Here is a 25,217-nt window from a genome sequence, read left to right as displayed (position 1 = left end):
AGCAACATTGGTAAAGAAAAAAATTTAATTACACCCATCCTCTAGCAAACTAAGCCAGCAAAATAATAATAATAATAATAATAATAATAATAATAATAAAATAAAGAGAATGAGTCAAAGAAGTTGCATCCTTTTACCTGTTTTCATCATTAAATCAGGTGTCACATAGCAATGGGGATACATTCTGAGAAATGTGTCCATAGGCATTTCATTGTGCAAACATCATAGAGTGTACTGTGATGGTTAATACTAAGTGTCAACTTGACTGGATAGAAGGATACAAAGTATTGATCCTGGGTGTATCTGTGAGGGTGTTGTCAAAGATTAACATTTGAGTCAGTGGACTAGGGAAGGCAGACCCACCCTTAATTTGGTGGGCACCAACTAATCAGATGCCAGCAAATATAAAGCAGGCAGAAAAACATGAAAAGGTGAGATTGGCCTAGCCTCCCAGCCTACATTTTTCTTCCATGCTGGATGCTTCCTTTCCTCCTCCATCAGACCCTTCAGTTTTGGGACTCGGACCGGCTCTCCCTGCTCTTCAGCCTGCAGATGGCCTACTGTTGGACCTTGTAATCATGTGAGTTAATACTTAATAAATTCCCCTTTATATATATGTATATATATATTCCATTAGTTCTGTCTCTCTAGAGAACCCTAATACATGTACTTACACAAAGCTAGATGGTATAGCCTATTACACACCTAGGCTGTATAGTATAGCCTATTGCTACTAGGCTACCTATCGGTAGCATATTATTGTACTGAATACGGTAGGCAATTGTTATGCAGTGGTTAGTATTTGTGTATGTAAACATATCTATATATAGAAAAGGTAGAGTAAAAACACAGTATTATAAGCTTATGGGACCACTGTCATATACGCAATCCATCATTGACTGAAATATCATTATGTGGCGCATGACTGCATATCAAGATACTGGAGATTCAGAAGTGCCCCCCATGGTTGGCTGCCCCAGGACCTGAGGCAGGGTAAGGCAGCATGGTCACTTACTCAGTCAAAAGTGCTGGCTGATATCAGTCTTCCCTTTCAGGGGCTCAATCAGTCCAAACGGTAAACTGCCTGGAAATATAGTACACTAAGGCTTTTCAATGCCTCCTCATAAGGCCAATAAAAAAGGTAAACAACATTTTCTTATTGCTGTGACAGGACAAAGCAGCAAAGAGGAAATAAAAGAAGTTCTACTAACATAGAAGGTAATGCTCAGTGAAGAAAAATGAGATGATTATAGGCACGGTGCTGTGGCTCACACCTGTAATCCCAGCACTTTGGTAGGCCAAGGCGGGCAGATCACCTGAGGTCAGGAGTTTGAGATCTGGCCAATGTGGTGAAATCCCATTTCTACTAAAAATATAAAAAGTAGCCAGATGTGGTGGTGCATGCCTGTGGTCCTAACTACTTGGGAAGCTGAGATGAGAGGATTGCTTTAACCCAGGAGGTGGAGGTTGCAGTGAGCCAAAATTACCACTGCACTCCAACCAGGAGTGCCAAAAAAAAAAAAAGAAACAGAGATTACTATAAGCAAATGCAGCATCACGGAGGTACATGTAAAACCACTTACATTTCTAACATTTACATGATACTTTAAAATTTACAAATTATTCTCATAATTACCTCATTAAAAATCTTAACAATGGCCAGTCGCCGTGGCTCACACCTGTAATCCCAGCACTTTGAGAGCCCAAGGTGGGTGGATCACCTGATGTCAGCAGTTGGAGATCAGCCTGGCCAACATGGTGAAACCCTATCTCTACTAAAAATACAAAAGTAGCCAGGCCTGGTGGCACATGCCTGTAATCCCAGCTACTTGGGAGGCTGAGGCAGGAGGCTGGAACCTGGGAGGTAGAGGTTGCAGTGAGCCGAGATCACGCCATTGCACTCCAGCCTGGGTGACAAGAGCGAAACTCCATCTCAAAAAAAAAAAAATCTTAACAACAATGCTGTGAAGTCAGTATTTCCACCATTTCACCGACTACAAAACTGAGATCTAGAAAGGTTATCTAAACAGTATGTGGCAAAGCACCAATTTAAATAGGTCTTTTAAGTATGGTGCTATTTCTACTATAGAAGAGTTACAGCCAGTCAGCAGGCAAGGTAAAAACAGCATATAGTTGAAATTATCCTTGAAAGCACCTTAAAATGTCCACAAAGTACAGAATACTACCATTTCTCCATAGGTGCAACAGAGCCAGTTTTTCCTCCAGCTCCAGAATAGATATCTTTTCCTCAGATGAATGTGGATAAAGTAAGCTGGCTGCAGACAGCAGTCACACTTGTACCAAAAAAAGTACTCTGCTTTCAACTATTGGACTCATACTTGGTGCAGCCTGATTTGGGGCCACTGGACTGCTGTCAACGAGAAGACTGAGAGAATAGCAGATGCTTCAGGGCACTAAATCATTACCCTCACCATAAGGCATGACTAAGCCAAAGGGCAGGCAGAATCACAGATGTTAAGATTTTTCTACCTCCTGAACACACAGCTGAATTTAAGTGAGTCATGTAAACACAGTGTGACTCTATTGTATTCTACAGCTACATCAAATATTCACTCCTTGTTTCAGACATACATTGACCGCCTACTGTCCTGAGTGCTAGGAATATAAATGTTAACAAAACACAGTCCTGTCTTTGGGTGGTTTACATTCAACAGAAGCAAAAATCAAGCAGATTTAATTGAATTTTTCACTTTTATTAAACGCCTATCATTGTGCTATGTTCTTGAGAAAACTGAGATAAATGTGCAAGGCCCTGGCTCTTAAGGAGCTTATATAATAAAGAGACAAAACAAAGTACTGCTGCTCTAAGAGCTGAACAGAAGAAATTATTCCAGTATGGAACACAGAAGGAATGGAAGGGATCAGAGGAGACTGCAGAGAAACTGACATCTGAGCTGGGCTTTCAATTTCACAAGACAAGCAGTGTTATGAAACAGAGGCACATTCCAGGCAAGGCACACTGGGAGAAGAGCTGGTAATCTCATTTGACTGCATCGAGGGGTCTAATATGACTAGATCACATAAGTACAATGGGGAATGAAAGGAGATAAGGCTAACAGCGCCAAGGCAAGAAGTCACCCATTTCCCTCCATCTCTTCTACTTCTCTCAAGTCAAGGTCATCATCATCTTGCCTCCTGGCCAGAAGGGAATACTCTATCTCCTAGCCTCCCCTGCAGTTAGTGTTGGGTCAGTGTGATTGAGTTCTGACTACTGGGCATACACCAGTGTTACAGATCACTTCCAGGCCTGCCTGTAAAACCCCTAAGCCATCATCCACACTATTCCCTTTCCTGATAATAGTAAAAGGTCATGTATTAAAGACAGCAGTGTCAATATGTGGGCAGATCCTGGATTTTCAAGTTACTCTTAAAAGTTGCCCAGGAGAGTTGTACAACTTGACTCGTGTATTATATGAGCAAGAACCTTTATGGTGTTAAGACACTGAATCTTAGGCCAGGCATGGTGGTTCACACCTGTAATCCTACCACTTTGGGAGGCCAAGGCGGGTGAATCACTTGAGGCTAGGAGTTTGAGACCAGCCTGGCCAATATGGCAAAACCCTATCTCTATAAAAACCCTACACAAAAATTAGCTGGGCGTGGTGGCATGTGCCTGTGGTCCCAGCTACTTGGGAGGCTGAGGCAGAGAATCACTTGAATCTAGGAGGCGGAGGATGCAGTGAGCCGAGATCACACCATTGCACTCTAGCCTGGGCAACAGAGCAAGACTATGTCTCAAAAAAAAAAAAAAAAAAAGACACTGATTTAAAAAAAAATTATTTCTTTCCAAGGCATAGCTCAGCTTATCTCAGTACCTTCCCAACTAGTCTCTGATTCTCCTTTGTTTCATTTGGATGCCCATAACTGCAAAAGTAATCTTCTTAAAGCACAAATCGCATCACCATGGTCTTGTTTATAACACTTCCAAGGCTTTGTGTTGTACTTAGAATAAAAATCCAAACTCCTTAAAAAAGCCTACAAGGCCCTGCATAATCTGGTTTCTGACTCTTTCCAACCTCACCTCAACCTGTTCTCTCTCCTTATTTACTGTCTGGCCACACTTGTCTCCTTTCAGTCCTTTCTCCCATTAGGGCCCACGCATGTGCATGTTCTTCCCTCGGCTTCTAACATTCTACCTCTTATTTTTGCTCTTCACAGGGCCAACACAATCCCATCTTTTGGGGCTTGGCTTACAATCAAGCTTCTCTAACCCGTAACATAGGACGGCTTTGAATGTGGCCCAACACAAATTTGTAAACTTTCTTAAAACATTATGAGATTTTTCTGCAATTTTTTTTTTGGCTCATCAGCTATCATTAGTGTTAGTGTATTTTATGTGTAGCCCAAGACAATTCTTCTTCCAATGTGGCCCAGGGAAGCCAAAAGATTGGGCACCCCTTGGCCTTACATGATAGCTTTAGAAAGAGACCTTCCTTTACCACTCTATTTGATAGGAGGTTCCCTCTTGTTTTCAGCTTAACCTTTTTTCTTGTTTGCCTCACAAGTAGCATCTGTGCCCTCAGAAAAATTTAATTCAGATGTTATCGGAGTCAGAGGATCCTACAACTGCTCTATGTCCCCCAAAGCAAGAGGCAAATCTACTGCATTTTGACGTAATCTACATTTAAATAGTCCCATTCCTAAATGCGGAAAGTATATTAAGAAGATTAATGAAGCTTGCTTAGCTTTGCATTTCCTCTCTATCCTATCCTCTGATATTAGCAATGCTGTAGCAGTGGGTGAACTGGTTGAGATACACATTTTAGTTTCAGTTTCACCAACAGTGTAAATATTTATGGATTTCATTAGTCTTCTCAACTTGCTAAGTGATGCTTAACATAATTTGAATACTCTAATAAAGATATTTGTGTTCTTATCAGGATCATGTGATCCTATTATTACTACTATTGTTATTGAGATGGAGTCTCACTCTGTCACTCAGGCGGGAGTGCAGTGGCACAATTATGGCTCACTGCAGCCTTGATTCACTCAAGCAACCCTCCCATCTCAGCCTCCCAAGTAGCCGGGACTGCAGGTGCAAGCCACCACACCTGGCTACTTTTTTTTGTTATTTCTTGTTGTTGTTTTGTTTTTTGTAGAAACAGGGTCTTACTGTGTTGCCCAGGTTGGTCTCAAACTCCTGGCCTCAAGTGATACTCCTGCCTCAATCTCCCAAAGGTGCTGAGACTACAAGCATGAATCACTGTGGTTGAAACACTCTATCTCTTACAGTTGTTATAATATTTAGAATCTAAAAAACAATATTTATAGGAACATATCTGCTTTAATCTTGTTTATAATTCTGATATCTTCACATTTATTTTAACAGAAAACAGTATTTAATCACTTATAGGGTTAATTTTTCTTGTATTCTCTGTGTAGGAGACTGTTGGTAAAGACTCAATTAAATTTACCTAACATTTGTTGAAAATTTAGGTGCCAGGTGTAATATGGGGTTAAAAAAAAGACATGGTTGTTTCTCCAGGATTTAAAAGCTAGTTAGGAAAACAGAATCATACATAAATACTAAGTACAGATAAACTTGATGTAATTTCACAAAATAATATAAAACTTCTCAAAAGCAAATTTCAGCCTTTATTGTAAAGTGAGAGACACATAAAAGATTCCTGGTAGAAAACAAAATAGTTATTCTCTCTAGGTCCACACCTGATGTCAGAGTGAACGGTAGCAGCTATTGGATGAGGTGTTGGCCATGTGCAACATGTTGAAGTAATAACATTCTATGGCAAGATATTCTAAATTTTAAAGATTTATAAAATATACACAAAGCTCTGTAAAACTGCATCATTTAACACTTTGACTATAACAAAAAAATTGACTTTGGTCTTAGCTCAGAATAGACAAAGCTGGAAACATATTATTGCTATTTGACCTTTGATGTAGCTAGGGAAGCAGTCATACTAAACATGGATGTACTTTTTGCTTGTTGATGAAGGAGGTTTATTGTTGTTTTTAACTTTACTGGTTGTCCCATGAAAAATCGAAAATTTTGAAAGAAAAGACCAGGTATGGTGGCTTCATGCTGATTATCCCAGCACTTTGGAAGACCAAGGCAGAAGGATTGCTTGAGGCCAGGAGTTCGAGACCTGCTTGGGCAACATAAGGAGACTTCATCTCTGCTTTAAAAAATAAAACAAAAACAACAACAAAAAAAGCCAGGCATGGTGCACACTTGTAGATAAAACTACTCAGGAGGCTAAAGTGGGAGAATCACTTGAGTCTTGGAGGCTGAAGCTGCAGCGAGCCGTGACTGCACCAACTGCACGCTAGCCTTGCTGACAGAGCGAGACCCTGTCTCAAAAAATGTTTTTAAATAAAGAAAATAAAATCTTGAAAGAACAGTAAGTAAAATCAAATTCAGGAATGAATCTCAAACTGTAAAATTAATCACAGGGACAGCATTAGTTCACAAGACCATTCAGATTAAAAGTAGAGTTATTTTTCTCAAGATGAAGACTGAGCAGAAAAACAAGAGGCAGAAGCTGCAAAGCTCAGGCTTTTGAAACCTGATGTCATATTGATACAAGTCATTAGAACACACCCATCACTTACATCAACATCTTTTTTCAATTATCCTTCTCCTGTCCACCTGCCCTCTGTTCTCACTCACTGCTTATGAAAGATCAGAGCAGGAAAGAGCTGGATTATTTACAGAATCTGTGAAACAAAGTAATGTTATGCCTGTTCTCTTTCTTCCAAAAATGGAAAATTACCATACTTTGCTTTGTTATTAAGTGACAGAAAAGCCCCTAGGAGAATGTCCAACTGAAAAACTTGAGAACAATAATTTGTTAGTTTAAAATAATCATAGATCTAAGTTTCAAACTTTAGCTGGTAAATATGATAGTCTTCTTTAGACGTAGGTTTAACTAAGAAGAGAATGTGATCGAAATCTTTCACTGTCCTAAATTTCCCTATGCAAATTTTGTCAATAAAAAATTATTAGCACTCAAGATGGGAAAGTTGGAACATTTTTCACCTCCTCTTGAATCTAGTCTTACAGGTATAATTTCATTGCTTTAAGTAATGTGAACGCTATACATTTCAGAAAATACATACAAAAGGCAAATATAAGAACACATACAAAAACAACTCACACACAGTGTATCTTCTCAATTTGTTAGGCAGTCCCTATTGTTTACAACACAAATTGGTATATGCGTGAGAAGACAAGCTCACCCATTTAAGGTCTCTAAGGACTCATGGCTGTATGTTGCCTCTTTGCTTTATATCCTGTTTGTATCTTATACAAAAGCAGCAATTTCACAGAGAAATGATTCTATATGCAAATACATTCACTGTGCTATAGATACTTCTTAGTCTTTTGACTGCACAACACTGACAATACTTTAGAATTTAACTACCATTCTCATGCAGTCTATGTGTTGTCCTTTGTAAGAATGATATACTAATATATATATAGTTTATATATACATTATATATATAATATAATTCTTATTACTGTATGTGTGGCTGCATTTATGTTTGCGGTGGTAGCAATTATTTGGTATTAAGCCCTGACCAAATTCTCCCTGAGAGCAACAGAAGCTTCTGAAATACCGCTGGTTGGGGTTAGGGATGCAATTTGTAGTAGACCAAATAGAGCCTTCTAAGGCTCATTAACTGATGCTCTAAGGAAATGATTCTCTGACCACAGACAAAATGGAGCCAATTTTCATTGACCGCTGTCCCACAGCATATTAACATACGATATGCTGCCCTAAAGCCCTTGACAGATGCATTACCTAGTTGGACATTTCCTTCTGGTCAAAAAATTAGCTATAGAATTTACATAAATTCAACTATCATCAGTTCTGTATGCCGAAAGAATCAGGCAGGAACAGTAAAATTTGTTACAAGATGAACAAACCTAAAACTCTAATGAAGTTAAGTCCATCCAGAGGGATGAAACATAACACACACACTGACACTCCCATCACAAGTTAATTTCACCATGTTTCTCAGGACGTATTAAAACAGTCTGATTCTAAGGACCTCCCCTACTCATTTATAACACCTTCAAAGCTACAATAAGTGAAAGCAGAGACTAACAGAGAAAATAACTAACCCACAGAACTCACAAAGATGGTTACCTGGTAGTCTGGTTTTGTAAAATAATCCAAAGAAGAGATATGGTCTAGAAAGATGCTGAATTCTGGAGGGAGATGTTTCAGCATGAGCCTGTGGTCATATCTCTCCTTAATAGAGCCTACTTGCTCCTGGGAAGTAAAGAGAAAAAGAGCTACAGTCAATTTCTCTTGGCGGTTAGGCATTAAGAGCCCCTCAGTAGCTGTCTCAAGGGTATATACTAGGGAATGAGATAGTGGGTAATTAAGTATAAAGCAAGAACTGAGCTCTTACTAACAGCTTAATGTACAATGTTTTAAAATGGAAAAAAACTATTATGCAGAACCAAACAAGTAGTACAGAGTTCTGCATCAGTATATTGATAGTCCCCAAAAGAAATTATTTAATTTAGTTTTCTGAGACAGGGTCTTGCTCTGTCGCCCAGGCTGAAGTGCAATGGCATGATCACAACTCACTGTAGCCTCGACCTTTGAGACTCAAGTGATTCTCCTGCCTCAGCTTCCCAAGTAGCTGGGACTACAGGCACATGCCACCATGCCCAGCTAATTTTTAAAATTTTTTTTTTTGTAAAGATGGGGGTCTCGCTATGTTATCCAGCCCAGTCTCGAATTTTTGGGCTCAAATGATCCTCTTGCCTCAGCCTCCCAAGGTGCTAGGATCACAGATGTGAGCCATTGCACCCATCTCAAAATAATTTATCTTAAATCTGATCTACTTTTATTTATCAACACGTGTTTACAGTTTTCTAAATCAAACAATACAATGTGACAATCAAAAACTAAAAGCTTACTTGACTTACAAAAACAAAGGGGAGAACTAATAAAATTAAAAGCTAAGACGGAGGGCTATAAATTAATCAGAAGCAATTAGTGTCTATTCTCCATGTACACAGAAAAATCTTATAACATTAATTTGATCTCTAATGTCAGCTCAGAGAGAAAAATATATATACCAAAGGTGCTTATAGATTTTAAGTCTTATACATAAGTATATTTTCAACAAAAATGTTTATTCAGGAGAAATTTTTATTTCTTCCACCAAAATTGACATCTCCATTCCCAAAATTACCTTGTCCTTTATTTTTCTCCATGGCAGCTGACCAACCACAAACTCCACTAACATGTAGAATAAGGACCAAAGGTCATCATGTCTTCCCATTTCCTTCATAAACAAAACAAAATCCAGTCACATTACATTACTATTACTTGTGAGTACATTACACTGGTCAAGGCCTAACCATTTCGTTTCACCTTATTAGGTGAAAAATGTAAATTCATTTCCCAAAAAATTATATGGTAAATATATATATAAATTTACATAGCAATACAGCAATCTATATGGCAGAATATACAAATAGAAAAACCTTTTGAAACAAAGGACACCCCAAAACATGGAAATGCTGGAAGTCACATAACAGCCCATTAGTTAATGTGTTCATTTAGAAGAAAGAGAACTCTTAAAAGCTATTTTTTTTAAAGGTGGAAATAAGGGAAGCAAGCTGATCCTGAAGTTTTGGCTGCTCTGGGGGCATCTGTCATCAGCGTATCCACCAGGAAGGGGACAGGCATAAAGGCCTTGGGCCTACATAGGACAGGAGTTGTAACTGAGATACACCCCACCCCCACCATATAGCTAGGGCCCTAAAAGGGTTACATCCGTAGTGTAGTATTTGGTGTGTACATTATACTATAATAATTGTTTCCTGTAAAATTTAACTGCTATCAAAAGAAAAAAATGAGTTTTAAAAAAATTGCCCTGAGAATTTGTTACCATAGGCCTGTCCCTCATTCAGACTTGGTATACCTGAGTGGTCTGAAAAACCAAGGGTGGTCATGCCCTGCAGGAATGACAGAAGCAAATTTGTCCTCTCAGGATAAATACATCCCTAAATTCAGACCTCATAGAAGTGCTATACAAAAAGCCTCACCAAATGTTCATTATTCATATTTATAAAGTATATTAATAAGCTAATGTCAAAAGAAGCTACAAAAAGTAGAAAAAAGTATCCAAGGATTTCAGAAATGGAATTATAGGATACGAAGAATGTTTAAAATGTTAAAATGAAAAATGGAATCAGTCACCAGAAAAGAATCATATTCAATAAAAACAAACCAAAACCCAACCAGATTTGAAAAATGATTAAAAAGAACATCTAGAAATAAAAAGCACAATTATAGAAATTAAAAACTCAATGGACAGGTTTAAAAGCTAATCAAACACAGCAGAAAAAAATCAATTGGAAAACAGATCTGAAGAAATTATCTAGAATGCAGCACAGAGACACAAAGAATTAGAAAATCCAGTAGTGAACTTAAAAGGAAGTACAAAGGACAGAATAAGAAAATTTAAGAAAGTCTAATACATCAATTTGGTGACTGGGCAAAAAGGGTATAAAGAAAAAGGGAAAAAGGGAATATGAGAATCTTCCAGAATCGAGGAAAGACATGAACATTTGGTTAGGAAACACATCAAATCCCAAACAGATAAATATTTAAAAATCCACACCGAGGCACATTTGAATGCAGGACTCCGAAGACAGAAAAGATACCAAAAGTATTCAAATAAAAAGGACAAATTGGCTAGGCATGGTGACTCATGCCTGTAATCCCAGCACTTTTTTGGGAGGCCAAGACAGGTGAATTGCTTGAGCTCAGGAGTTCCAGACTAGCCTGGGCAATATGGCAAAGCTCCGTCTCTACAAAAAGTACAAAAATTAGCCAGGTGTGGTGGTGCATACCTGTGGTCCCAGCTACGCAACAGGCTGAGGTGGGAGGATTGCTTGAGCCCAGGAGGTCGAGGCTGCAGTGAGTCAAGATCATACCAGTATACTCCAGCCTGGGCAACAGAGCAAGACTCTCCCAAAAAATAAAAAATAAAATAAAATTTTAAAAAGGACAAATTAAGGCCGGATGCGGTGCCTCATGCCTGTAATCCTAGCACTTTGGGAGGCCGAAGCTGGTGGATTGCCTAAGCTCAGGAGTTCAAGACCAGCCTGGGCAACATGGTGAAACCCCGTCTCTATTAAAAAATACAAAAAATTAGCTGGGTGTGGTGGCGTATGCCTGTAATCCCAGTTACTCAGGAGGCTGAGGCAGGAGAATTGCTAGAACTCAGAAGGCAGAGGTTGCAGTGAGCCAAGATCACACCACTGCACTCTAGCCTGGGCAAGGGAGGGCGAGAGAGCAGGACTCCATCTCTTAAAAAAAAAAAAAAAGTAACAACAATTAAATAAAGTAACACAGATGTTCTCAACAGTGACCCAAGAAGCAGAAGAAAGTAATTTTTTTGAAGTATTGAAATAAATATTAACAAGATTAAAATGTAAAACAACAATAAGACAGTATGACAGAGTTCAAGTGTTTTTTTGTTTTGCTTGTTTTTTGAGACAGAGTCTCGCTGTAGTCAGCCCAGGCTGGAGTGCAATGGGGCGCTATCAGCTCACTGCAAACTCTGCCTCCCAGGTTCCAGCAATTCTCCTGCCTCAGCCTCCTGAGTAGCTGAGATTACAGGCGCCTGCCCACCACACCCGGCTAATTTTTATATTTTTAGTAGAGACGGGGTTTCACCATGTTGGCCAGGTTCAAGTGTTTTTAAAAGTCTTTGTATTATTTAAGAATTATTTACGTTAAAACTTTAAGATTTGGCAAAGCATGGTGGCTCATGCATGTAATCCCAGCACTTTGGGAGGCCGAGGCTAGAAGACTGCTTGAGGCCAGGAGTTTGAGACCAGCTTGGGCTACATAGCAAGACTGCCAATACAAACAATTAAAAAATTAGCCAGGTACAGTGGTGTGCACCTGTGGTTCTACCTACTGAGAAGGCTGAAGTGGGAAGACTGCTTGAGCCCAGGAGTTCAAGGTTATAGTAAGTTATCATCCTGCCACTACACTCCAGCCTGGGCAACAGAACAAGACCCTGTCTCTAAAAAGTAAAGTTTAAGGAACCAGAAAAAGAGAAATGGTGTGTATTATTTTTAGATATTATCAAATCAGGGATTCAGAGTATGGAAAAAAGAAGCATGTTAGAATTATCTGGGAAACGTTTTAAGATTAGACAAGCAACTCTGGAAGTTCCAAGAGCGGCACTCCTGCATCACCTCACAAACTAACAATCGTTGTGAACTACGTTACTGAGTAAAAGCATTCTATCCCTCAGGTGTGCTGGGAGCAGAAAAGAGGGTTAAGAACTACTGCTATATACTATCAAATTCCTCTACAAGGTTAGATGAATAACAAATAAGCAAGTTATCAAAGTAACTGTTAAAGGACACTACACTGGAAAGGCTTTTAGAAGAAATTGCCGCTGTCTAAATTAAAACAATAAAAGTACATAATCTCTTTCTATTCGCTATTTTGAAAATGCTTATGTAGCTATTATAATCTCTGAAAACACTTACATTTATCTTAAAAATAATGTACTTTCACAGATTCCAATGTTGACATAATTCTTTAATAAAATTAATTGGAAAACCTAGTATTTCTAAACTTTTATAAGAATCTATCAGGAAAAGAGAAATTCTTTTCAAGGCAAAGTAAATGACTAGATATCATAAAATAAAGCAACACTGAATCAAACCAAATGAGTTTAAATGCTTGGCAGAGTGCTACACACTGAGAAAAATGGCTTTATTATTTTCAATTTATAATCACACCATAGGAAACCAAATTAACTGGAGCACAGCATTTAAGACCACAGTATACTCTTCCTATTATATGTTGGTCAAGTTCTCATTAAAGCAATTTTGGCTTATCAGAACAGGAAAAAGGTAAAGAAAAGAATCAAGAAAAAACACTTTTCTCCCTATTTTATCAAGGAATCACTTGTTAAGCTTCTCAACTCCACGCAAAAAAAGTTAAAGGACTGATAATCCATAAAAATGCCCACTTTTCCTACTCATAAAGTTCGGGATGAAGGGGAAAAAGTCAGCGCAGAACAAAGGGACCAAAGGAAGTGGGTGAGGGAGATATTTTAAAATTTTAACCCAAGAGGAAAGGGATAATTTACTAAAATGAACATTTTAAAATTGTCTGTACTTGAAATCTTCATGAAAACAAAAGGTTTGGTAGGGAGAGGGATATCACAGATTAGATACATATTACAGATAAAATGATGACTCCACATTTCATTAGGTATTGATAGTATTATATTTCCAAATAATTTCTTGAAATAGTACACAGATGTTCAATCTCTTCCAAATTCTCTCTCTCTATATATATGTATTTTTTTTGAGACAGAGCCTTGCTCTGTTGCCCAGGCTGGACTGCAGTGGCGTGACCTTGGCTTACCACAACCTTTGACTCCCGGGTTCAAGTGATTCTCTTGCCTCAGCCTCCCAATTAGCTGGGACTACAGGCACACACCACTATGCCCAGCTAATTTTTGTATTTTTAGCAGACACGGGGTTTCACTATGTTGGCCAGGCTTGTCTCGAACTCCTGATCTTGTGATCTGCCCACCTTGGCCTCCCAAACTTCTATATTAAATTTGTTAATACTTCTATCTAATTAAGGACACAGATTCCCCATAGACATAAATACACTTAGCTATTGTCTTTTCTGGCAAATTCAATTTTATTTTCCAAGCAGCTGCACGTATCTATTATCCACGATACACTATACCGTGCATTAGTATTACCAATTCCATTACCATCAGTGCCACACAAGAATGAATTAGGACAAACATTTCAAGCAACTTTGTAGCTATTAAAGGGATCCTCAACTCTCAAGCACTTTCCATACCTTTGTTTTTATTAAGAAGTCAATCTCACTTTGGGAGGCCAAGGCAGGCAAATCATGAGGCCAGGAGTTTGAGACCAGCCTGGCCAACATGGTGAAACCCTGCCTTTACCAAAAATACAAAAAATTAGCTGGGTGTGGTTGGGGGGGCACCTGTAATTCCAGCTACTCAGGAGGCTGAGGCAGGACAATCACTTGAACCTGGGAGGTAGAGGTTTCAGTGAGCCGAGATCACACCACTGCACTCCAGCCTGGGGGACAGTGCAAGACTCTGTCTCAAAAAATAATAATAATAAAATAAAAAAGAAGACAATCTGATTTAAGCTATTAGCATACTTATACAGATATGACTCCAGTTCAGATACCTACCCTGTTCCGATGTGCATTGATTGATGCATAACGAACTGTCCCTCGAAAGCCTGCCACAGCTCGAGGCTACAACAAAGCCATGCAAAGAATAATAAATGAGTTTCAAACAGCAATACACTCAGCACACTTGAACCCATGAAGTAAATGCAAGAAACGTGTCCTTTATTGTCACAATAAAACACTATTTAATTTCTAACTTTTAACTATGAAATTACAAGAAATTAGAGAGATTATCTCTAAATCACATCTTTTAAAAAAAAACACGGATAAAATTGTAATTTTCAGTTCCATTTTTTCCTACCTACATTTTAAAATACAGGGGCATTTATGACATCTATACAACTCTGTATATTAGAAAATATTAAATGCTTTCATATACCCATAATCACGATAAGCATCATAGTATATACATTAATATTCAGGTTCTGGATACAAATAAATATATTTAGATGGTGAGGAATCACTAAGTAATCTGAGATACCAAGCTCTTCATACCTTGGCTATTTCATTCAAACTCAATTCAAAGGTAGTGGCAACTTGTACCCTACCTTCGTATGCAATTCATGTATTAAAAATTCAAGTTATTGGGTGCTTGGTATGTGCCACATACTAGAAATAACACCAACATGAAAAATATATGATCCTAGTCCTCAGAGAACTCAACTTAGAAAAAAGTCCAGGCTTTTTACTTAGCCTATAAGACTTTTCATGATCTGGCATTTGTCTCCTTTCACAATGGATTTACCGTGGTTTCTTTTATGACCAATTTTAGTTTTAGCTCAAAACAGTGCACACGATTCTGTCCAGTTGGAATCCCAGCTCCTTGAATCCCTCCAATGGCTAGCTCTTCTACCTCATTTTAAGGCTTCTGCTCACACGTCACCTCCTCAGAGAAACTTCCCTTAATCATTCTAATCTAAAATACTACTCCCCCTATCTGTAGTGCCACTCTATTCTTTTTTTTTTTTTTTTTTGAGACGGAGTCTTGCTCTGTCGCCCAGGCTGGAGTACAGTGGCTGGATCTCAGCTCACTGCAACCTCCGCCTCCCGGGTTCACGCCATTCTCCTGCCTCAGCCTCCCGAGTAGCTGGGACCACAGGCGCTGGCCACCTCGCCCGGCTAATTTTTTGTATTTTTAGTAGAGATGGGGTTTCACCGTGTTAGCCAGGATGGTCTCGATCTCCTGACCTCGTGATCCGCCCGTCTCGGCCTCCCAAAGTGCTGGGATTACAGGCTTGAGCCACTGTGCCCGGCCGCCACTCTATTCTTTTACTCTGCTTTATTTCTTTTACCACCTTTACTACCCCCAAATAAATTTTATTTATATTCTTATTCTGTTTATTGCCCATTTGTTTAGATTTTAATTTTTTTTAAGAGATAAGGTCTCACTCTGTAGCCCAGGCTGTAGTGCAGTGGTGTAATCATAGTTCACAGCAGCCTCAAACTCCTGGGCTCAAGTGATCCTCCTGCCTCAGCCTCCCAAGTAGCTGGAACTACTGGAGTGTGCCACCACATAGCGTTAATCTATTTTAATTTGTTTACTGCCTGTCTTCTTTTAGTCCATGGAATATAAACTCTGTGTGGGTGAGGTCTTTGTCTTGCTCATTTTACAAATATAGATATAGACTCTGAGAAGTATGTAACTTGTCTAAGGACACAAAAATCAGTAAATAATAAAACCAGGCATTAACTAAGGTCTTTCAACTTTGTCTCCATTCTACTGCTCCCCAAGAAGCAGGTAAGTACCCTGAGGATTCGTGGGTGGCACTGTAGCTCAATATGAAAACTGACAAACTTGAAAATGATCATAGACAAACTTTTCATTAGTATAATTTTTGTTTTTTTTTTTTCCTTAAGTAACCTCAAATTTTTCTCAATTAGCATGTATTACTTTTGTAGTCAGAAAAGAGTAAAAAATCCTGGCCAGGCACACTGGCTCACACCTGTAATCTCAGCACTTTGGGAGGCTGAGGTGGGCAGATCACAAGGGCAAGAGATCGAGACCATCCTGACCAACATGGTGAAACCCTATCTCTACTAAGAATACAAAATTAGCTGGGCATGGTGGTGCATGCCTGTAATCCCAGCTACTCAAGAGGCTGAGGCAGGATAATCACTGGAACCCAGGAGGTGGAGGTTGCAGTGAGCCGAGATTGTGCCATTGCACTCCACTCTGGGTGACAGAGTGAGACTCTGTCTCAAAAAAAAAAAAAAAAAAAAAAAAATCCTTACCAGAATAATTTGGTCATATGTTACCGCATAGGATAAACAATCTATGTGTTCTTCCTCCATTTTCTCATTTTATAATCTATGTTTAATCAAGTTAGCTATTTCATTTCTTCCTTCATTAAATACTTTCTTTCCCTTACTTTTGTTTGGTTTTTAAGACAACTATTTTAAAATATTCTCTATTTAATGGCAAGTCTCAGTAATTAAAAGTTCCTGCAATCTTTAAAAAAAATCCCCATTATTTTCTTAGCTGCCATTCATTGACAATCATAGTCAGTGGATCTCAATATTTTCCTAAGACATCATGATTAACAGGAATACCTAATATGCTCAATTTGGTTGATGGAACTAAGGTTGGAGAGTTTTCTTTTTAGAAGAAAAACGTCTAAGAGAATATATGAAAGTCTACTATGAATCTTTTTCAGTTAATAACGTTTCAGAGGTTGTACTTTTATTCATTACCTGACATAAGCCTTCAGTTAACATAGAATTTTTTGTGTGTATTACATAATTTTGCCCAATTATTTTCATTCCAGTAACTGTCAGAATGAAAATCTCCAGACTTATTATCACATTCTGCAGCCTAGTGCACAGTTGATTGGGCATCTGGACTTCTCCCTGATGGATTCTAGCCAAGACAAGCCCAGGAGACTCTTTCTACTTAAGAGTTTCCCTGGCCTGGCTCTGACCTTACTTCTGCCATAGAAAGGCTGAAATAGAGACAAAGAGAAATCAGCTGTTTAGAGAAATCTTGACATAAGTAGTCAAAGAAATAATACCAGTTTGCATATCTCATCTAATTCTAATAGAAAAAGAAATAATGTCAGATCAAGGAAATTCAATCACCTTATTTAATGTAGTAAAGACAACTCAAACTCAACTGGGGAAAAACAGTCACATATGCAAATGATTCCAATTTAAAGCAGATTATAATGAATACCATTAGTGAAGCACAATGAAATATAAACACTTGGGAGTGGTAAGGATTAGTTCCATGTAGTAGGAGGGAGGAAGGACAAGTCTTAGGAACAGGCAGCACTTCACTGGGTCTTGAAACAAATAATCTCTTGAAACTTCCTCAATTGATGGCACTTTGCCAATATTTATCAAAATTGTAAATGCATATATTCACTTTGTCTTACAATTTCACTTCTGGAAATTTATCTCACAGATATACTTGCATGTGCAAAAATAGTGGATGTAGTCAGTCACTACCATCATTGCTTGTGATAGCAAAAGATTGAGTGCAACCTAAATGTCTGCCAATAGGAGACTCTGATTAAATAAATTATAGTATGCCCAAATAATGGAATACACTCTGAAGTTGCAAAAAAAAAAGAGGGGCCAGGCACAGTAGTTCATGGTTATAATTCCAGAACTTTGGGGAGTCTAAGGCAGGAGGATCACTTGAGGCCAGGAGTTCAAGACCAGCCCGGGCAACATAGTGAGACCCTGTCTCTGAAAAAAAAAAAAAAAAAAAAAGAATTAAAGAATTAGCTGGGCATGGTGGCATGCACCTATAGTCCCCGCTACCAGCTACTTGGGAGGCTGAGGTGGGAGAATCCCCCAGCTACTTAGGAGGATGTGGTAGGAGGACCTCTGAGTCATGCCTGTAGTGAGCTGTGATCATGCCACTCCACTCCAGCTTGGGTGACAGAGCGAGACCCTGTCTAAAAGAAAGAAAAAAAAAATGAGGAAGTTCTATATACCAACATAGAAGATCATCTAGATACACTGTCAAGTGAAAAAAGAAAGGTATAGAATGTATATCATGCTACCTTTTTAATCAAAAAGGTAAAAATAAGAATGTTCATTTGTATTTGTTGTATGTGAATAAAGAAATTCTGGAAGAATATATTAAGAAACTAATAACAGTACAGCTACCTAAAGGTGAATGTAGGGAGTAGGGGGAAGAATCAGAGACAGTATAGGAAATGAGTAGATTTGGAATAGGCAGAGGTGAAATGGAGATTTATTTCACTGTTTACTTTTTAATTTCTTTTCAAGTCAGGTTTAATTTACTTTACTTTGAATTACTGAGGTATCATTTACTTACAATAAAATTCATACTTTATGTATACACAGTTCTATGAGTTTTGACTGATATGAAGTCACATAACCACCACCACGACTAAGATATCAAATATTTCCATCACTCCAATACGTTTCCTTAAGGCCCCTTTGAGTCAATCCCTCCCACTCCTAGTCTCTGACAACCAATGATTTCTGTCCCTTGTCAGCACTTAGTATTGTCTGGTTTTTGTTTTAACCATTCTAATTGGTAGGCAGTGGTATCTTGCCAGGGTTTTAATTTGCATTTCCCTAATAACTAATGATATTGACCATCTCTTAATATGCTTATTTGCCATTTGTACATCTTCTTTGATAAAATGTCTATTCAAATATTTAGCCCATTTTTACTGTGTTGCTTTCTTTTTATTGAGTTGTAGGAGTTATTCATAGATCCTGGATGTAAAACCTTTATCAGATGTGTGTTCTGCAAATATTTTTCCCCATCTGTGACTTGACTTTTCATTTGCTCGACAGTGTCTTTCAAAGAGCATAAGTGTTTACTTTTGATACATTTTTAATTCTTTAACTTTTGCTTCACATGAATATGTTACCTATTTGAAATTTATATTTAAAAACATTTTGAAAGAAAAAGAAAGTAAAAAGTGAAAGTATTTAACAATCTATGAGCATATTTTATTTGATACCTAGATATTCAAATGAAAACAAAAAAGAAAAAATAAATCGGGCCTTGAAGAGCTGACGGTATTACAACAGAAAAAATGAGATGCATTTTAAGTCAAAAGAACATGGTTAACAATGCAAAGAAGGAGGAAAGTACTGTTGGTGTTAGAGAAACAAATCTGGTATGACTGTAGCCGACCGTGAGAGGAAAAAAACAGGAAAATAGGTTGAAGTCAGATTAAGGGAGGACTTAAATGTCAAATTAAGGTCTTCTTTAATTTGGTTTATAACGTGTAGGTAATTGGAATTCATAAAATATTTTTAGGCCGGGCGCGGTGGCTCATGCCTGTAATCCCAGCACTTTGGGAAGCCGAGACGGGTGGATCATGAGGTCAGGAGATCGAGACCATCCTGGCTCACACTGTGAAACCCCGTCTCTACTAAAAATACAAAAAATTAGCCGGGCGTGGTGGTGGGCGCCTGTAGTCCCAGCTACATGGGAGGCTGAGGCAGGAGAACGGCGTGAACCCGGGGGGCGGAGCTTGCAGTGAGTGGAGATCGCACCACTGCACTCCAGCCCGGGCGACAGAGCGAGACTCCGTCTCAAAAAAAAAAATTTTTTTTCAGCTGGAAAGTAACGATTGACAAAATGCTCTGCATGTATGTTGACTCTGGTGGAAGTATAACAGACTGAAAGGAGAAAACAGAGAGATGAGTGAGGAAACTATTTTAACAATTAAAACAAGAAACAACAAAATTAGTACAAGGGCAGAAGCAGTGTGAATGTAAAGGAGAGAATGTATGTTAGAGACAGGATGAACTCCTAGGAGAATAAACCAAGAAAGAAGAGAATGACTCTAGCCTATTGCTAACAAAAGGGAAAGGATCGGGGAAAAAAATGCAAGAACTATGTAATACCACTCCCAATGGAATTAAGAAAATATCTCAAATTCAGCTGAAATTCTGAAATACTAACAGAGAAAAAAGACGTTAAAAATTGTTCTTACATAAGTTACCACAATCCTAGCTAGGCCCTGGAAGTTTCAGGTGAATGGTTAGGACGGGAGCAACAGGAGAAAACATGTCACTCCCAGAGCTTAGACACAAAGGGCCAGTGTGAGATGCCAGCTGAAGGGCTGAAACTGGGGAATGCCTTAAAAGCAGGACACATACACAAAATGAACAGGCAGATTCAAATCATTAGGTAAACAGAAGCTCAACTCTGAAATTATGAATCAAAGTGTTGCAGATATATATAGTTTAGGACTTCTTTGCCCCTGGCAACCCTACTTAATGTAACTAATATATTTTTTTTTTTTTTTTTTTTTTTGAGACGGAGTCTCACTCTGTGGCCCGGTCTGGAGTGCAGTGGCTGGATCTCAGCTCACTGCAAGCTCCGCCTCCCGGGTTCACCCCATTCTCCTGCCTCAGCCTCCTGAGCAGCTGGGACTACAGGCGCCCACCACCTCGCCCGGCTAGTTTTTTGTATTTTTTAGTAGAGACGGGGTTTCACCGTGTTAGCCAGGATGGTCTCGATCTCCTGACCTCGTGATCTGCCCGTCTCGGCCTCCCAAAGTGCTGGGATTACAGGCTTGAGCCACAGCGCCCGGCCAACTAATACATCTTAAAGGTGATGAAGAGTAGAGGCTGTCAAAACCAACTTCATAAAACAACACACTGGTATAACAGATACACTCCATCATTCCCTTTGTAATGCCTTCTGACTGATGGTCCTACACCACAAGACTGGTAAATAAACATACATCTATGTTTTGAGGAAGTTCCTTCGTGGTGATAGAATAGCTTTGTATCTGGATTATGGTGTTGATGTCTTAGTCCATTTGTGCTGCTACAAAATAAGCTTGCCCAACATGTGGCCCAGGATGGCTCTGAACACAACCCAACACAAATTCATAAACTTTCCTAAAACATTATTGGAATGTTTTTTTTTTTTAGCTCATCAGCTATTGTTAGTATATTTCATGTGTGGCCCAAGACAATTCTTCTTCCATTGTGGCCCAGGGAAGTCAAAAGATTGGACATCCCTGCTATAAAGGAATACATGAGGCTGAAAATTTATAAAGAAAAGAGGTCTGTTTGGTTCACAGTTCTGCATGCAGGTTGTACAAGAAACATGGCACCAGCATCTGCTTCTGGTGAGGGCTTCAGGCTGCTTCCACTGTTGGTGGAAGGCAAAGCAGAGGAGGCATGTGCAGAGGTCACATGGTGAGAAAGGAAGCAAGAAGGTGGGGGAAGGTACCAGGCTCTTTTTAACAACCAGCTCTCATAAGAACTAACAGTGAGAACTCACGACCCTCCGCTCCTAGGGGGGATTCATGAGTGATCCATCCCACGACCCAAACACTGCCCGGCAGGCCTCACTTCTAGCACTGGGAATCAAATTTAAACATCAGATTTGGATGGGACATTCAAATTATAGCAGTTGGTTATATGAATCTATACATGTGATAAAATTCCATATACCACCACCCCCACCAAAACATGCATGTTGAACCTGGTAAAATCTAAATCTCTACTTGAGTTAATAATATTATATCAACATCAATTTCCCAGTTTTGACAATGTACTATGATTATGTAAGGTATTAGCACTGGAGAAAGCTGGATGAAGGTACATGGTAACTGTATTATTTTTGTAACTTCTTATGAGTCTTAACTATTTGAAAACAAAAAGACAAAACAAAGAAAAATATAAAAAATGCTTAAAGTACTATGTTGTGATTCTTCGTCCTTAATGAATCTTCAATTAACAGACCAACTACTATTACATATTGATCAACAACAGAGTATTTACTGTGATAACAAAACAGTATTTGTTATGATGAGAACTCACAGACACAAAGGGAAAGACAAACATTGGGGCCTACTTCAGGGTGGGGGGTGGGAGGAAGGAAAGGAGCAGAAAAAATAACTACTGGGTACTAGGCTTAGAACCCGGGTGATGAAATAATCTATATAACAAACCCCCACGGCACGAGTTTACCTATATAACAAACTTGCACATGTGCCCCCAAACCCAAAATAGAAATGAAAAATAATAATAAAAAAGGACAACAATATACATCAAATCAGGGGGAAAAGCAAATAATAATAAAATAATAAAAAAGCAGAGGAGGCCAGGTGCAGTGGCTCACATCTGTAATTTTAGAACTCTGAGAAGCTGAGGCAAGATGATCACCTGAGCCCAGGAGTTTGAGGCTACAATGAGTTTTGATTGCACCACTGCACTCCCGCCTGTGCAACAGAGCAAGACCCTGTCTCTTTAAATAATAATAATACATTTAAAAAGCAAAGGGAAAGGAATATGAGAGGGAAAAGGGAGAGAGGGACTGGATTAAAAACATTAAAAGTCGATTGGGTTAAATTCATAAGCTAAACATGAAGGCTTGTCATGGCAGCTATCTGCATCTGCTCCCTAACTCCAAAACAAGTACCCTCAAGATCTGCAGAAGAGAGAAGAAAGAAAACAAAGAAACTAGTTAACACAAAATATAGAATGGAGAGTATATCAAGAGCTGCACTGGCTAATATGATAGACACCTAAAATTAAATGAATTTAAAATTCAGTTCCTGGACCAGGTGTGGTGGCTCATGCCTGTAATCCCAGCACTTTAGGAGGCCGAAGAGGGTGGATCCCTTGAGGTCAGGAGTTCGAGACCAGCCTGGCCAACATGGTGAAATCGCGTCTCTACTAAAAACACAAAAAGAAATTAGCTGGGTGTGGTGGCGGGTGCCTGTAGTTGCAGCTACTCGGGAGGCTGAGGCAAGAGAATTGCTTGAACCTAGGAGGTAGAGGTAGCAGTGAGTTGAGATAGCGCCACTGCACTCTGGCATGGGCGACACAGCGAGACTCCATTTCAAAAAAATAAAAATAAAAATAAAATAAAATATAAAATAAAATAAAATTAAATTCAGTGCCTCATTTGCTCTGCCTACAATCCAAGTGCTCTATAGCCACATGTAGCTAGTGGCTACCATATAAGACAGTACAGATACAGAACATTGCTATCATCATAGTAAACTCCATTTGTCAGTGCTGCTTGAGGAAGAAAAAGGGATATAATCAGGAAAGGCCCCACAGCATGCTTCTAAGATGGTAACATGCCATTTCTTAACCTAGATGGAGGCCAGTAATGTTTCGTTATTCTTAATTTTTAATGTTTTTTACACTCCTCTGGAATATATAGCAAGACAAAATAAACAAAATCAAAATACAGATTTCTGCAGATAACATGATGGTATACTTAGACAATCCAAACAACTGATTCAAGTTTCCTAGCAATAAATAAATAATTGTACACATGAAACAAATCTACAATGGGAACTTTTGATTTTACATTAGTAGAACGATATAAGAAAATTATTTCAAACACAATCCAAAAAAGTATGACATTAACTTTTTTTTTTATTTATTTTTATTTTATGTTTATCATTAATTTCATCAAACCAAAACTTTAAAGAAGCAGACAGATCCCAAAACAGACAGGAGCTGAGACCAAATAAGACTTGTGAATCCCATACTGAGACCAAATAAGTCCATTTACAATATTGACAGAGTGACATCAATGCTTTACAGTTTTATTGCTAAATTAAGTTTGGCCTAAAACTGCCTCTGTACATGTTTTATGGCTGGTCTAGAGGTAATGATGGTAACCTAACTTGAGTATAAATAGACTGTAAACTACTCTTGTAACAAACAGCCAAGTCTCAGCCAACCACAGCAGCCAACTGTTCAAAGCAGATTCAAATAAAGCAAATGCTCAGCTGTAAGCAATCCAGCTGTTTCTGTACTTCACTTACATTTTCTGTACTCATTTTACTTCTTATGTTCATACATGTTATCTGACCATGTGGCAGCCCCAGAGTCATTCTGAACCTATTCTTATTCGGGGGGCTACATGATTCATGAATCATTCTTTGCTCAACTAAACTCTGTTAAATTTAATTTGCCTAATGTTTTCTTTTTAACAAACCTAAAAGCCCTATCAAAAATAGAGGTTGTGGTAAAGGGAACTAGGAGGAAATTCACTGAAGATACAGCTTAGAGAATAGCTGGACAGGACAGAACTAGGGGGAAAAGATAGCTGAAGGACCTGACATCAGAACAATGATCAAACACTGACTTCAGAAACTATTCCATTTTAGAAGCCACAGTTTGATTAGTTGGTCAAGGTATTTATGCCCCCAAGATATCGTTATAAACAATAAAGTAACTGGCCTGCAATTAGTGAAGTTCAACAGCTGGATGTGGCCAAAGAAAGAGCAGAAGTGAGCCTTACTGGTACCATTATCATCACAGTGTGATTGTGGTCATACCCAAAGATGCACCTCCCTGAAGAGCAACACAGTCTTAATACTGTGTGTGTGGTTTGCGGGGAGGGAGGGAGAACGGAATGGATTTCACTAAAATGATCCTGTCAGCCACTAAACAAAAAATAACAACAAGCCCTAGAAGGGGGAAACTAGTACCCAGAGTTGCTGTAATATATTACCTAAAAGGCCCAGTTTCCAACAAAAAATCATGAGGCATGCAAAGAAACAGGAAAGTATGACTTATACATAGGGGGAAAAAAGCAGGCAACAGAAACTGCCTGTGAGAGTGACCAGATATTGGATTTAACAGAAAACGATTTTAAAGTAGCCATTATAGATATGTTTTCAGAAATAAAGGACAGCTTGATTAAACAAGTAAAAGAAAATGCGATGACAGTGTTGCATCAAATAGAGAATATCAATAAAGAGAACTAAGTGGAAATTTGGGAGTTGAAAAGTATAGTGGCCGGGCGCGGTGGCTCAAGCCTGTAATCCCAGCACTTTGGGAGGCCGAGACGGGTGGATCACGAGGTCAGGAGATCGAGACCATCCTGGTCTACACGGTGAAACCCCATCTCTACTAAAAATACAAAAAACTAGCCGGGCGAGGTGGCGGGTGCCTGTAGTCCCAGCTACTCGGGAGGCTGAGGCGGGAGAATGGCGTGAACCCCGGAGGCGGAGCTTGTAGTGAGCCGAGATCGCGCCACTGCACTCCAGCCTGGGCGAC

At 38.9% G+C, this 25,217-nt stretch overlaps 1 protein-coding gene across 5 annotated transcripts in view; it reads right to left on the bottom strand.

Moving 5' to 3' along the window:
• Positions 1–25,217, bottom strand: part of LOC113219838 (tau-tubulin kinase 2) — a 174,738-nt gene that overhangs the window by 57,227 nt on the left and 92,294 nt on the right. For 4 of the 5 annotated variants that reach the window (XM_026447835.1, XM_026447836.1, XM_026447838.1 and 1 more), the window contains 3 exons: positions 14,235–14,300; positions 9,199–9,291; positions 8,136–8,261 (listed from right to left, as the gene is read on the bottom strand). In XM_026447835.1, the coding sequence (XP_026303620.1) occupies positions 8,136–8,261; positions 9,199–9,291; positions 14,235–14,300 (285 nt within the window). The remainder of the gene's footprint in view (positions 1–8,135; positions 8,262–9,198; positions 9,292–14,234; positions 14,301–25,217) is intronic. The other variant, XM_026447837.1, reaches the window with a different exon arrangement.

Source organism: Piliocolobus tephrosceles, unplaced genomic scaffold, assembly GCF_002776525.5.
Source record: "Piliocolobus tephrosceles isolate RC106 unplaced genomic scaffold, ASM277652v3 unscaffolded_108, whole genome shotgun sequence".
NCBI classification, from domain to species: domain Eukaryota; kingdom Metazoa; phylum Chordata; class Mammalia; order Primates; family Cercopithecidae; genus Piliocolobus; species Piliocolobus tephrosceles.
The sequence above is the reverse complement of the archived record's forward strand: the minus strand, read 5'-3'. Positions and strand labels throughout refer to the sequence as shown.